The 14,928-nt window shown below is 44.5% G+C and overlaps 2 protein-coding genes across 2 annotated transcripts; one reads left to right on the top strand and one right to left on the bottom strand.

The window, feature by feature from the left end:
* The first annotated feature begins 3,051 nt into the window (after positions 1-3,051).
* On the top strand, positions 3,052-4,779 carry LOC124664998 (GDSL esterase/lipase At5g45910-like). Its single transcript, XM_047202398.1, has 5 exons — positions 3,052-3,331; positions 3,414-3,641; positions 3,761-3,906; positions 4,031-4,307; positions 4,395-4,779. Exons 1-5 carry the CDS (start codon positions 3,052-3,054, stop codon positions 4,589-4,591), a joined length of 1,128 nt encoding a protein of 375 aa, XP_047058354.1. The 3' UTR covers positions 4,592-4,779.
* A 2,733-nt stretch (positions 4,780-7,512) lies between these two features.
* LOC124667503 (G-type lectin S-receptor-like serine/threonine-protein kinase At2g19130) lies at positions 7,513-10,116 on the bottom strand. The gene has a single exon (XM_047204771.1). It carries the CDS (start codon positions 9,941-9,943, stop codon positions 7,613-7,615), a length of 2,331 nt encoding a protein of 776 aa, XP_047060727.1. The 5' UTR covers positions 9,944-10,116; the 3' UTR covers positions 7,513-7,612.
* Positions 10,117-14,928: the final 4,812 nt, after the last annotated feature.

Here is a 14,928-nt window from a genome sequence, read left to right as displayed (position 1 = left end):
GAGGTGCGTCATAATATTGAAGAAGGATGGTGGGAACAACAACTCGAAGCTGACAAGACATTCGACCACATCATCCGGTAACCCTGACAAAGTTTCTGGATCCATTACCTTCTGAGAAATTGTGTTGAGGAATGCACATATCTTCACAATGGCTAGTCGAACATTTTCTGGTAGAAGTCCCCTCAATGCAACCGGAAGCAATTGTGTCATAAGCACGTGGCAGTCATAGGACTTTAGGTTCTGGAATTTTTTTCTCCTTCATATTTACTATTCCCTTTATATTCGACGAGAAAACAGACGGAACCTTGATACTGAATAGGGCTTCAAAAAAGATCTCCTTCTCTTGTTTGGTAAGAGCATAGCTGGCAGGCCCTTCAAACTGCCCTGGATGATTGCCGTTTCGTCCTTTATGACGTTCCTGGTCCTCCCGTGCTTTTGTTGTATCTTTTGTCTTCCCATACACGCCCATAAAACCTAGAATATTCACACAAATATTCTTGGTCAGGTGCATCACGCCGATTGCAGAGCGGACTTCCAGGATTTTCCAGTATTCTAGCTCCCAAAAAATAGATTTCTTCTTCCACATGGGCGCGTGTCCGTCATTGTCTTTCGAAACAGGTTGACTGCCTGGACCCTTTACAAAGATAACATTTAAATCCTTGACCATGTCAAATACATCAGCACCACTACGGGGGACAGGCTTCAGACGGTGTTCTGCCTCGCCATTGAAATGATTGCCTTTTTTCCTTAAGGCATGCCTGCACGGAAGGAAACGTCGATTGTACGGGTACACATTTTTCCTACTTTTTCCCAAATATTTACTTTCAGTCTCATCTAAACAGTGTGTCCATGCATTGTATCCCTTATTCGTCTATCCTGAAATGTTACTAAGAGAAGGCCAATCATTGATGGTTACGAATAGCAATGCTTGTAGGTCAAATTCTTGCTCGGTGTGCTCATCCCACACACTTACACCTGGTTTGGTACACAACTCCAAAAGTTCATCAACTAATGGCCTTAGGTACACATCAATGTCGTTGTCGGGTTGCTTTGGGCCTTGGATAAGCACTGGCATCATAATGACCTTCTGCTTCATGCACAACCAAGGAGGAAGGTTGTAGATACATAGAGTCACGGGCAAGGTGCTATGACTGCAGCTCTGCTCCCAAAAGGATTCATGCCATCTGTACTTAGACCAAACCATAAGTTCCTTGCCTCACCTGCAAAATCTGGGAACTCTCTCCCGATGTTTCTCCACTACCGACCATCAGCGGGGTGCCTCAACATCGCGTCTTTCTTACGTTCTTCCATGTGTCATCGCAACAACTTGGCATGCTCTTTGTTTCTGAACAAACGTTTCAACCGTGGTATTATGGGAGCATACCACATCACCTTCGCAGGAACCCTCTTCCTGGATGGCTCACCCTCAACATCACTAGAGTCATCTTTTCTGATCTTATACCGCAATGCACCACATATCGGGCATTTATTCAAATTCTCGTACTTCTCACCGCGGTAGAGGATACAGTCATTAATGCATGCATGTATCTTCTGCACATCTAATCCTAGAGGTCAGATAAGCTTCTTTGCTTCATACGTACTGGTGGGCAATTCGTTATTTCTTGGAAGCAGCTTCTTTAATATTATCAGCAATTTTTCAAATTCCGAGCCAGTCACACCGACCCCTGCCTTCCATTTCAGCAATTCTGATACGCTACCCTGCTTTCTCTGCCCATCTTCACAACCTGGGTACAACAATTTGTGGTGGTCCTCTAACATCTTGTCGAACTGCAACCTCTCCTTATCTGTGCCACAGTCTCTCCTTGCATCAGAAATGGCCCGAAAAAGATCATCATCAACAGGATCATCTGGTGCCCGTTCTTCACCTCCGTCTTCTTCATTGTCTTCCATTGCGGTATCATCGTATTCAGAGAACATAGATCAGTACTGGTCATCGTTATCTTCTTCTTCATCGCCGTCTTCCATCATAACCCTTTTTTCTTCGTGCTTGGTCCAAACATTATAGCTGGACATGAATCCGAACCGAAGCAGGTGGCTCTTAATGTCTCTTGAGAAAGAGTAATCTTCTCATTCTTACATTTCAGATATGGACATCACATAAAACCTTACTTCGACTTGTTGGCCTCGACCACAAGCAGGAAAGAATTCACGCCCTCTCTGAAAGCGGGAGCACATCGGTTACCGTACATCCATGGATGACTCATCTGCATCATAAGTACAATTATGTATCAGATGCAATCACCTTGCTAAAATTAGTATTGTACGGACTATGTATACGAGGAAATAGTTGCTAACCTTTTAGGATCAAAAAGAGGATAAATCTTATCAAATAAAATCAAGTGGCATCCCTCACAAGCATTTCATCAAACACCTCTTGTGCACATGAAGAAAAAAAAGCTAGCATAAACCTCCACTTTTCACCACCAAGGAAAAAAATGTAGGGAGGTGGGGGGCTGACTGTGTGTATAAGTCCTGGCCCTTTTGTCGCGCGTCGTACCACGACCCGCGACAGAAGGGGTGCCAGCAGGTGGCGCCAAGCCTCAGACCCCTTTTGTCGCGGGTCGTGGTACGGCCCGTGACAAAAGGCCTCGACAAAAGGCCCGGACCGCTCCAAAGGGTTTCGGGGCGACGTGAGCAGGCCATTTGTCGCGCGCCCGCGATAAAAGGCTTCCACGAAAGCCCTCTTTTCCACTAGTGTTATTTTTAAATTTTCAGAAGCGATGAATTTAAAACGGTTTTGCTATGTCTCAGTCAACTGAGATTTTCTTAAGTCTAAGTCACTTACAAAAATGTGCTTTGAGTTGCACTTTTCTGTTAAAAAAAGTGTAACTACACTTTTCTGACACAAATATGCAACTGAATCTTGCATTTTTCTGAATTAACCGAGAAAATCTCAAGTCAACTGATCCATTTAAAAAGTAGCACCACGCGGGCGCGCGTGGCAGATCTCAAATTCCCAATACTCCAGCTGTGCTCCGCCCTTCTGAAATCTGAATCATACGAGCTTGTTCATCTTTCACGTTGTCTAAGATGAGCAAGCCACTGTTCACCGTCTCGATCCTGCTCCTCCTCGCCAACCTGGGATGGACATGGGCAGTCCCCGCCTCCCCGGCACTCTCCTCCGGCCGGCGGCGGCCTTACCGCTCCATTTTCAGCTTCGGCAACTCCTACACCGACACGGGCAACAACCCCATCGTCTTCGCTGAGAACGACCTCTTCGACCCAGTCAATCGCCCTCCCTACGGCTCCGAATTCTTCCGTCGTCCCACCGGCCGTTGCTCCAACGGCCGCCTCATCATCGACTTCATCGGTGCACACTCACTCCTCAATAGTAGTACATAATCAATAGAGATCTGCAGAAGCAAACTGTCATTTGCTCTGGTTGCTTGCAGCTCAGCGCCTGGCCCTGCCGCTTGTCCGGCCTTACAACCCGACGCTCGCGCACAATGGGAGCTTTCGCCAAGGAGCCAACTTCGCCGTCATGGCCGCCACCACTCTCGACGCCGCTCGCTTCCATGACGGCTCCAATCCTGGCAACAAGTATCCTCTCAACACCAGCTTGGGCGTGCAGCTGGAGTGGTTCGAGTCGCTCAAGCCTTCGCTCTGTGCAACAACACAAGGTAGTTACTTCTCAAATAAAACCTACCCATGCTAATGCGCAGTCGTATATATTGTCAGCTACCTGCTCTACCTGCACCTCCTCCACAGTGACAAAAAAAAATGCATGATTGCATCCCAGGGTGCGAGAAATTCTTCGGCAGATCACTCTTCATTTTGGGAGAATTCGGGGTCAATGACTACCACTTATCATTCGAGAACAAGAGCATGGACGAGATCACCTCTCTCGTTCCAGAAGTGATTGGTGCCATCTCCATTGCCATCGAGGTACTCCATCACCACACAATGTAGCATAGCAATAACCAACCTGCAGCCTTAAAAATTAGATCAGAGTCGTCAGTCAGTGTATGTGGTATTGATCTAGCTGTGGCAATGGTAACAATGGTAACAGAGGCTGATCACACATGGGGCAAAGAGTTTCCTGGTTCCCGGGACGATCCCGTCTGGATGCGTGCCACAGATTCTCCACTACTTGGCAAAGGACGACCCCGCAGAATACAACTGCACCACCGGTTGCCTGAATGTTTACAACAAGCTAGGGATGGACCACAACCAGCTGCTGCAAGAGGCCCTGGAGAAGCTCCGGGACAGGTACCCCGGCGTCACGATCATCTACGGAGATCTCTTCAGCCCCATGATGGAGATGGTCGAGTCGCCTGCCAAGTTTGGTAAGCACCTTACCACGAAATGTTTTCAAAAGTACATTCAACGTTTTCATATGAAGATGGTAAAGGTTGATAGTTGCATATCTGCAGGGTTCGTAAAGGATGTTCTTACCATGTGTTGTGGAAAGCCTGGTGCATTTCTTTGCGGCGATGATGGGGCAAACCTATGCGAGGAACCCTCTGCCCGCCTGTTCTGGGACGACATCCACCTGACAGAGACAGCTTACCACTACATCGCCAACCGGTGGCTGCGCAGCATGTACTCCACTGCAACAGAGAGCAGCTAGTAGAAGCTGATTGGCCGGGCTACCCGTCAATGCAACGAAGCTTTGACATCACTTTGTCCTTTTAGGTCCCTATCTATTATCGTTTACCTTTAATTATCATGCAAACTGGTATTTAGCCGGTGAAGCCATTTATTTGTAATTCTAGGGCTATGTGCACAAGCATAGGGTATGAGATAGTCTTTGTATTCTGCTGCATCAGCTTGGTGAAGTTACAGATAAATAAAACTGATCCAATATCTACAAACTCATGAAAGCCTGCTGCCAGAAACTTCCTGAACCGAGAAGCCTTAAGAGCAACCAGAGGCTAAGACTGCAAGTGACATGGAAGAAAGTTAATTACTTACTGTTTGATCTAGTAGCTGTGGAAATGGTAACAAAGGCTGATCCCACACGGGGCGACCAGTTTCCTGGTTCCGGGAACGATCCCATCAAGGATGCATACCGCAGATTCTCCACTACTTCGCCAAAGACGACCCAGCAGAATACAACTCCACCACCGGTTGCCTGAATGTTTACAGCAAGCTAGGTATGCACCACAACCTGCTGCTCCAGGAGGCCCTGGAGAAGCTCCAGGACAGATACCCCGGCATCACAATCGTCTACGGCGACCTTTTCAGCCCCATGATGGAGATGGTGGAGTTGCCTGCCAAGTTTCGTAAGCACCTTACCACAGAATGTTTGTACATTCGACGTTTTCAGATGATGCTGGCAAAGGTTGACGGTTGCAAATCTGTAGGGCTTGAAGAGGATATTCTTACCATGTGCAGCAGGGCGATGATGGCGCAAATGTATGCAAGAAACCGTTTGCCTGCCTGTTCTGGGATGACGTCCACCTGACGCCATGGACTCCCCTGCAGCAGAGAGCAGTTAGTAAGATACTAGAAGCTGATCAGCCGGACTACCTTTCAAGAGCAGACTACAGCATCCTGTGAGGCCAGAGCTGGTTCTTCAGGCATGCTGATCTCTTGGGAAGGTTTTGCCATCAACTGTGTGAAATCTGAGAACGATTTGACGTCACTTCGTCCTTTTATCTCCCTTGTTATTACGGTTTACCTTTTGTCATGTAAACTGCTGTTTGGGTGAAGCCCCTTTTTGGTTTTTGTAACAACTATAAGAGCACCTCCAGCCACGCCCCCGAGAAGGCCCCCAGGACCAATTTTTTTCATCCGGATGGCGTAAAACGGCCCAGTCGTGCGTCCAGATTCTCAATTTCGCCCGGATTTGGACTTATATCCGTCCGAACTCCCTATGCCAAGCCCGGTCCCCCGGGGAGCCGTCAGGGGCTCCGGATGAAAAATTCTCGTCCGCGTGGCCCGCTGTCAGGGACTAGTCTCCTCTCTCTTCTGATTTTTCTCCCCACCTACCGCCCTTCTCTCTCCTCGATCTTTTCCCCACCTTGCCGAGCTAGAGCACGACGGGCAGAACGGAGCTCGCGGGCGGCCATGCCGGGACCTCGCCGAGCTAGAGCACGACGGGCAGAACGGAGCTCGCAGGCGGCCATGCCGGGACCTCGCCGAGCTAGAGCACGACGGACGGGCTAAGCTTGCATATGGCTGGGTCGGTCCAAGGGCGCGCGGCAGTGGAGGAACTCACGGGCGGCCGCAGGATGGAGGCGCCGGGGCGCGGGTTGGCGGCGCGCGGGCGAGGAGCTCGCGGGCGGGCAAGACCGAGCCGGAGCGCGGGCTGGCGGGCGCGCGGGCGAGGAGCTCGCGGGCGGGCGAGACCGAGCCGGAGCGCGCGAGGCCAGAGCGTAGCGGCACGGCACGGCATGGCCAGAGCGGCGCGAGCATGGCCAGGGAGTCGCGGCGGTAGCACGGCGCCTCCGTGTCAGCACATGTCATGGGCTTCTTCGCCATCACCTTCTGCACCGCCGACATTGCACCACCGTCGGGTGCGTGGCCGGCATGGTCGATGCTGGTCGAACACCTCCCGAGCATCCTCACGAGCGCCGTGTGTGGGGAGACGACTGGAAAAGTGTAGCTCCCCATGCCAAAAATAGGTCCAATCCGGACAAATTTCTATCCGGATTGTGCCCCGGGGGCCTCCAACGGCTAGGGATGCTCTAAGGAATGTGTACATGAATGGTGTAGAGGCCATGACTCATGAGATTCTCTTTCTATTATATATTTGATTTCATCACCATGGTGCAGTGACAGGAAAATAGAACTCTTCAATTACATGAAGAAAAGAATGGAAGCTGATTGAACTCATGATTGATCTAATGATCATATGAATGTATAGCTTGTCTGAATGACCCCAACCAAGGACTTACCGAACCAAGAAGCTCTCAGCAACCAGAGGCTGATACTGTGAGTGAAATGGAAGCTCCAAGATAGACCCTGAAACCTCTCAAAAAAAAAAAAATAGACCCTGAGATTGTTAGAAACTCGGAATTAATCTGAACAAAATCAGGGAATGAATCATTTTATGCTAAATATAAAATTGAGGGACGGAATTTTTTGTTGGAAATTACTTACTGTTCATCTTGGAGTTCTATTCTAAAGTTGAATTCGTGGGTCTAATTTGGAATTTCCATATTAAATACAGTGACATCAGCCAGATAATTATTCGTATTACTTCAGTCTTTCAAGTTTTCCCACAGCAAAAATGCCATAATTGATTTTATATTCTGCAAGCATTTGTGCTTCATACAACAGGTTTAATTAACTTGTGCAAACACAACAGTATGTGGTTCGTAAATACATCTAGAAGAATTCATTCACGTTATATTTAACACTCGATTTCATATAAATATATAAATATGTACAGTTCTGAATGTCGAATGCACAGGCCATCCTGCCAGCATAGAAACACGTGAAAATGTTCTCTTGAAACTAAGCAGGTATATAATGATAACAAATTACAATTCAGAACCTCTGAATGTGATATGTTCACTTTAGAGAATATAAAAGACACATAACTCTGGATACTTAATTCTTGACATAGGTTTGGACAAACATAAAAAGGCTTTCAGTCTTTGAGGTACTACATAAAAAAAAAAAATCTGTAGAGCGAGTGCAATCAATCATACGTGCCCATAAAATTCTGCAGTAACCTTGGAACTGGAGGTACTTCGACAGCCAGACCATCCTCTAGTATTTGAACAATTTGCCCCATCTTTGGCCTATGATCTTCAGCATCTTGGATGCACCAGCATGCAATTCTACAAGCTCTGGTCAGCTGCTCCACATCTGCATCACCTTCCAACCTACTATCCAATAGACACATAACATCTCCTTCATTCACCTTGACTGCAGCAAAGATGGGAAAGTAAGTAAACTTCCCTTCCTTAATTTTCTCTGCATTCCTTCGTCCTGATATGATTTCAAAAAGCATCATTCCATAGCTGTAGACATCAGCCTTATGTGTGATTGGTAACCCTGAGATCCACTCCGGTGCAAGATATCCGATGGTCCCTCGCATTGTTGTTAGGGCCCTGCTGAAATCTCGACCAAGAAGCTTTGCCATACCGAAGTCTGCAATCTTTGGACAAAAGTCTGCATCAAGAAGAACATTATCCGGCTTCATATCGCAGTGTATAATGCAATGCTTGCACTCCTCATGCAGATAAGATAAGCCTCTTGCTGTTCCAAGAGCTATACGGTACCGCAATTCCCAGCTCAACTTTGCAGAATCTGTAGAAAAGAGATGCGAACTTAAGGAACCTTTTTCCATGTACTCATAGACCAACAACCTGTTATTGCTATCAGCACAGAATCCAAGTAGACGAACAAGATTCTTGTGATTAATCATCCCAATGGTCTGGACCTCTGCTCGAAACTGCTTCTCTCCCTGTCCAAGGCCTTTTAGCTTCTTGACAGCCACTACAACGGAACCTGGCAATGTTCCCTTGAAAACACAGCCAAAACCACCTTCTCCGAGTATTTCAGAGAATTGTTTTGTTGAGTTCCTTATTTGCGCAAATGAGAAAACCACAAGGCTTTCATTTTCATACACATTTCTTGTTGTGAATAACTTTGTTCTACATCTCCACAAAATAATCAGACTAATAACAATGATGGCTGGCACAGCCAATACCAACAGAAACAGAGAAGCTCTAAAACCTGATTGTTGTTGGTGGTGGTGCTGCTGCTGCTGTATGGTGGACGTACTTATGTACAAACGACTGCCATTAGACCCAGAGTCAAGCACTACTGTGCTTCGTAGCTCCCCAAACCATAACAGGCAGGTTACATTGTAAGCAAAGGCAGTACATGTACAGTTCCTTATGCAAGAGGTTTCACACTCGTTCATGCTTCTGGCATCTGTGCTGTAAGAATCTTTAGGAAACCTATAGATGCCATCTATTGGATAAAATTGCACATCTGGATGAGCTGAACTGCCTCTTTCACAACTTATAGGCATCTGCCGCACCTCCCCCAAACAGCCAAGAACATTCCATGGGTTTGTGATCGATGGCCAGAAACCAGCAGGACATATGCAAGAGCCTGACCTTGTGCAGAGGCCATAAGGTCCACAGTACGAATCAAAGTCACATATACTTTCTGGAGCAGACCATAAAACAGAACTGCATGCCTCTTGAGAAGCAAATTCAATAAACCCAGAGCTATTTAAACGCATATATGTATGTGTCTCATTTAATGTGAGCGCAAAATCTCCATCTTTGCGAATGTTTATCCAGCTAGGAAAAGTACCAGCAAACACCAAACCGGTAGGATTTTGCTGGATAATAAAACCTCGCCTTCTTGTTGCATCCAGCTGCAGAGTAAAACCTGCCAAATCATAGTCATACTCACTAGTATAAGAAATAAGCGACACGTTATTTCCCATGAATGGACTGAGCCCCGCCAAGCGCATTCCAGGGAGCAGTACAGCACTAGCAGTCGGGTAATCAAAACTCTGCCAAAGCACCACGGAACTGTTTCTTTGGTCAGTTAATACAAGATTTCCGTCATCAAGAAGCACTGCAATAGCAGGGATAGAAGGGTTGATCGTGTAATCTGAGATCAAAAGGCGAGTGCCTTTGCTGTCAGTTATATGTAGCATGCCATCCTCTGAGAGGCTAACTGATGATAAATCACAATCAAAATCGAAAACCAAATGAGGTTGCCAAAGTGGTAAATAATCAAGATGACAAGACCATGAGGTAGTGAACCAGATGCCAAAACCGCAATACCCATCATAATACTCCCTGACTGAGCAGTTGAAACCCAACTTGAAGATGCCATTATTTGAGAGCAGGATCTGGCTAGAGTTAAGAGATTGTCCTGGAAGGAGTGTGTCTCTTGCATATGTGAATTCGCAGTTGGGATATAGAAGGCTGATCAGGAATGGGAGTACTAAAACAAAGGAAGACGGAAGCACAGACCTCCACTTGCTTGGTCTCTCCATTTGATGAGATATTTCTTGCTATCTGATGGATGAGTTCATTACATGCTAATTGAACAGATATAAGAGAACCAAGAAAGGGATTTGCATAAAAGTCAATGGTGTGCTTTGTTCGGTGTGAAAAATGTTGTGTCCCCACATTTTGGTACACACAAAAAAAGGGGGGAAAAGACTGAAAAAATGTGGTTCACAGTCAATATGCTCACTATTTTCCATCTAGTGTTTTCAGTTAGGCAGCTGTATTGGACCTAGACAGGGCTGAATAGGTCATCTTTGGTGTGCACGGTGGCAGGCTCAGAATCAAATTAAAGCAAAAGGATAGGTATTACCTGTTGCTACATTGACACGTACCGAGGCAGCGCAAGTAGTCAAGCTAAGCTCAACTTCTCAACACCGCTCAGTCGCTGAGACAATTTCGTCGAACACCCTCCACGCGTTCGGCCTGGCCGGAGCGATTGAACGAGATGGGACTCCCCGTCCCTGCCAGTGGTGATACGTCAACAATTGCGCTACTCCGAGCATCATTGGCGCTCTTGTACTCCACTCCCGACTTCCACGACCCTGGACCAGAAGAGGTAATAGAAATGTTGGCGATGCTAAACTCATAACGGTTGGCCGAAGAGTGACCCGCCCGCTGGTTTGTGCTCGGTGGATGCTAGTGTGTTGACATCCTTCGATGGCTTTTGTTGCACATCTAAAAAAGAGGATTTTGTTGGCTTACCAGTGTTACTTCCTCCATCTAAAAATATGTATCTCAATATTTTGAAGATAAAGATATATCTAAATGCATTTTAATTAAAGAGATATATTCGTATATAGATAAAGTTGATATACCTATTTTTAGACGGAAGGAGTATTTGTTTTCATGATATGATGGAAGCTCCAACATTTAATCCATATAAACTTAGTTAAAACTAGCAAATATGTCTGTTTGGTACAACACAAGAAAAAATAACACTTAGTCGTGCCCTAAAATTGTTCGACCATCATAACCTTAGCCAACGAAAGTCCAATGAACAGTCAAATTTTTAATGTCGATAGCTCTTTAAAAAAATGCATTTCATTTTGCATGAACATATATCAAGAGTTTATGTTGCCAAAGACTCCCCCAACTATACCAATTTCTTGACGAGTAGTCCCTTTTCTTTTTAGATTTTTTCAAATTCAATAAGCAAAAGTAAATAGATGAATTTGTAAGTCAATGAACCACTTGGACTCCATGAATCTCTACCAATAATTTTCACATATACAGTAGGTAGATTTAGGTAGATTGTGTTAAAACAAATTAAGCAAATCATTACGGGAATATACTTCAAGCGACCTACCACCCCACATCCTTCTCTTCCTCTCTTCTTTCTCTCAAATTCAGTCGAACCAAAGCCACCATAGGTGTGTTCGGGAAGGAAAAACAAACAAACCGGTAGGGTAATGCGGCATTGGTGGTGGAGGGCTAAGTCTGTTATTCGAGTGTAGAGTCACCAAATTTTGGGAGAAATACTATTTTCTTTATTATTACATTATTAGGTTATAAAATTATAAATTAGAAAACATATAGTCAAATCTTACTAAGTTTGACCAACAGTATAGAAGCATCTACAATATTAAATAAATACACTATGAAAACAAATTTTATGGTGGATCTAAAGATATGAGTTTGGTATTGAGTTGTTCATGCGTTTGACTATAAAGTTGTTCAAACATAGAGAACTTTGACTTCTAACCAAATTTGTATGACATATATTCTGGAATGGAGGGAAAAGATCCGCTACCGATCTGGTGTAAGTATATCTATATATATAACACTAGATGGAATAAGGTTTCTTTATTTGTCTGCTTCATCTTTCTTTATTTCGTCTAAATTTTGGTGAAGTAATTTTGTTACCGAAGGTTAATGAGGCAGAAAGGATTCAACAATATAGACCTATTTGCCTTTTAAACGTCAGTTTCAAAATTTTCACGAAAGTGACCACCATTAGACTTAATACGATTGCGGATCATGTAGTTCAACCATCGCAAACTGCTTTCATGCAAGGAAGAAACATCCTAGATGGAGTGGCAGCTTTGCATGAGACAGTACATGAGATGCATACTAAGAAATTAAATGGGGTTATTTTAAAATTAGATTTCGAAAAGGCGTATGATAAGGTCAAGTGGTCTTTTCTTCAGCAGACACTCAGGATGAAAGGTTTTTCTCCTGAGTGGCGGGCTCTAATTTATGATTTTGTGTATGAAGGTAGTGTGGCAATTCGGGTTAACGATGACACCGGCCACTATTTCCAAACACGAAAGGGGTTACGCCAAGGGGATCCGCTATCACCGATGTTGTTTAACATTGTAGCAGATATGCTGGCGATACCCATAGAGCGTGCCAAGTCTGATGGTCAAATTGAAGGTGTGATCCCACATCTGGTTGATGGGGGCTTATCTATCCTTCAATATGCCGATGATACAATTCTTTTTATGGATCATGATCTCGAAAAGGCTCGTAATCTGAAATTAATTTTGTCAGCGTTCGAGCAGTTGTCGGGATTGAAAATCAATTTCCATAAAAGTGAATTATTCTGCTTCGGCGATGCCCAAAATGATATGGCTCTATATACAGAGTTGTTTGGTTGTGGGCAAGGCCAATTTCCTATTCGCTATTTGGGTATTCCGATTCATTATCGAAGACTTACAATTGCTGAATGGAAAATTGTTGAAGAAAGACTACAAAAACGCCTTAGTAGTTGGAAAGGTAAATTGTTGTCCTGAGAGGAAGATTGGTACTCATTAATTCGGTACTCACCAATATGGTACTGTATATGTTATCATTCTTTCTTTTGCCCAAAGGAATTCTGCATAAACTCGATTATTATCGATCCAGATTCTTTTGGCAAGGGGGTAGCGAGAAAAAGAAATACCGACTGGTGAAATGGAGTATAGTTTGTAGTCTCAAAGATCAAAGCGGACTTGGAATTCACGACCTAGAGGTTAAGAATTCAGCTCTGCTGGGTAAATGGCTTTTTAAGCTTCTTACCGAGGAGGGGATATGGCAAACTATCCTTCGGAGAAAGTATATTGGCTCGAAGACTTTATCTCAAGTGGTTTGGAAACCTGGGGATTCTCACTTCTGGGCTGGCCTCATGGCGACAAAGAATGTTTTCTTTCGCCATGGTACTTTCTCGATTAAGAACGGAGAACAGATACGTTTCTGGGAAGATGTTTGGCTAGACAATGCTCCCTTAAGTGAACAGTATCCCGCTCTGTATAGTATTGTTCGTCGCAAAGGTGATACCATTGCTGCGGTAATGGCTACCTCACCCCCGAATGTGACGTTCAGACGGGTTTTACTTGGACAAAGGCTATTAGCATGGAATGATCTAATTCACCGACTGGGAGATATTCATCTATCACCCGAACCGGACGAATTTAGATGGAATCTTCATGTAGATGACAAGTTCTCAGTTAAATCGTTATACAATGCGATCCTTCACTCTGATACACCAGTTGATAATAATAAGAAAATCTGGAAGATGAAGATACCATTAAAAATCAAAATTTTTGGATGGTACCTTCGTCGAGGAGTTATTCTTACTAAAGATAATCATGTGAAGCGAAATTGGCATGGAAGTTCAAGGTGTGTTTTCTGTCATCATGATGAAACTATTAAACACCTTTTTTTCCAGTGCCATTTTGCGCGTTCTATTTGGTCAGTCATCCAAGTAGCGTCTACCCTGTATCCCCCGACTAGTGTAGCCAATGTCTTTGGCAACTGGCTTCATGGTGTCGGCTCAAGGTTTAAGTTGCTTCTTAGGGTGGGAGCGCTTACAGTTATCTGGGCGCTTTGGCTAAGTAGAAATGACAAGATTTTTAATGATAAAAATTGTTCTTTGTTGCAGGTCATCTATAGATGTACAGGTATTCTCCGTTCGTGGTTACCTCTTCCGCGGGTGGAGAACCGAGACCTATTTACGGAGATCTGTACACGGTTGGAGGCTACGGCGAGGGATACGTTTTCCCTACATGGGTGGCAGCATAGTCTGCGGATTGTTGCGCCTCCCTCATCTTAGGCGTTATATAATTCATCGCTTCGATATGTATTTCGCCTAGTTTTTATTTATTTTGATTCCAGATACTTAAACGGCTGTGTGCATCCTGGTTATGCAGAGGCTGGATGTAATTGCTTCCCAAAAGTAATAAAGCATCCTTTATCGAAAAAATCTTTCTTTTCTTGCATTTCAGTTCCTCAAAAAATCACATATCAACCCGCAGTCCACCCCCACGTTGCCATGCCCTCTATTTTCTCAACATCTGCATTTTCAAGTACATATATATCATTTGTTCTTGCAACTGAATTGGATCATCCTGTTATTCCTCTTTATGTGGACAATCTTCTCGGAACATCCATCGTCAATCCAATTCTGATATTTCCTATATGTTACCAATACCAAGTGATGGGCTGAAGTGATTAATCTATTCACTTGATACGAATTCACTACAAATTTCAACACTAGTCCAAATCACATTTAATAAAATTAACTCGTACAAATGCATATCTTCGCTAGTATTTATAGAAAATATAAGAGCAGGTCTAGGTGGTGGCCCTTTGCTCCAATACCAGATTACGCGGCCAACTAAAAAGGAACTATATTGTCTCCATGCCATGAGAAAATATTATGGCGATCTTCCTTCCAGATGGCCACGGCCGGCATCGCATCGCTGGTCTAGGGATGCAAGTGGGTTAGTGTTAGGGTACTCTTTATCCTCTTCTATAAATAAAGAAACTAAAATAATGATGTTTTTGTAAAAGCTAGTGCATTTTGTTGAACTGAATATGGTAGAGGTACTCCAACTGTGACCCAATTATATCTATACTCCGGGCCTCTTCCGAATGTAATGCCTCCTACCCCTTCGTACTTATCAACTTAGCTTCTAAGGATATTCAGTTGATGTGGGTCTGATCTGAAGCCAAAAGTCATTGACAAGGTATCAACTGTCAATGCCTATGG

Source organism: Lolium rigidum, chromosome 6 (assembly GCF_022539505.1).
Source record: "Lolium rigidum isolate FL_2022 chromosome 6, APGP_CSIRO_Lrig_0.1, whole genome shotgun sequence".
In the NCBI taxonomy this organism is placed as follows: Eukaryota; Viridiplantae; Streptophyta; class Magnoliopsida; order Poales; family Poaceae; genus Lolium; species Lolium rigidum.
The sequence above is the reverse complement of the archived record's forward strand: the minus strand, read 5'-3'. Positions and strand labels throughout refer to the sequence as shown.

Excerpts from the sequence above, each read along its gene's own strand:
- LOC124664998 (XM_047202398.1), top strand. The coding sequence starts at position 3,052 with ATGAGCAAGCCACTGTTCACCGTCTCGATCCTGCTCCTCCTCGCCAAC. Across the intron at positions 3,332-3,413 it reads CCTCATCATCGACTTCATCG|CTCAGCGCCTGGCCCTGCCG; the intron begins GTGCACACTCAC and ends GGTTGCTTGCAG. Across the intron at positions 4,308-4,394 it reads CGAGTCGCCTGCCAAGTTTG|GGTTCGTAAAGGATGTTCTT; the intron begins GTAAGCACCTTA and ends GCATATCTGCAG.
- LOC124667503 (XM_047204771.1), bottom strand. The coding sequence starts at position 9,943 with ATGGAGAGACCAAGCAAGTGGAGGTCTGTGCTTCCGTCTTCCTTTGTT.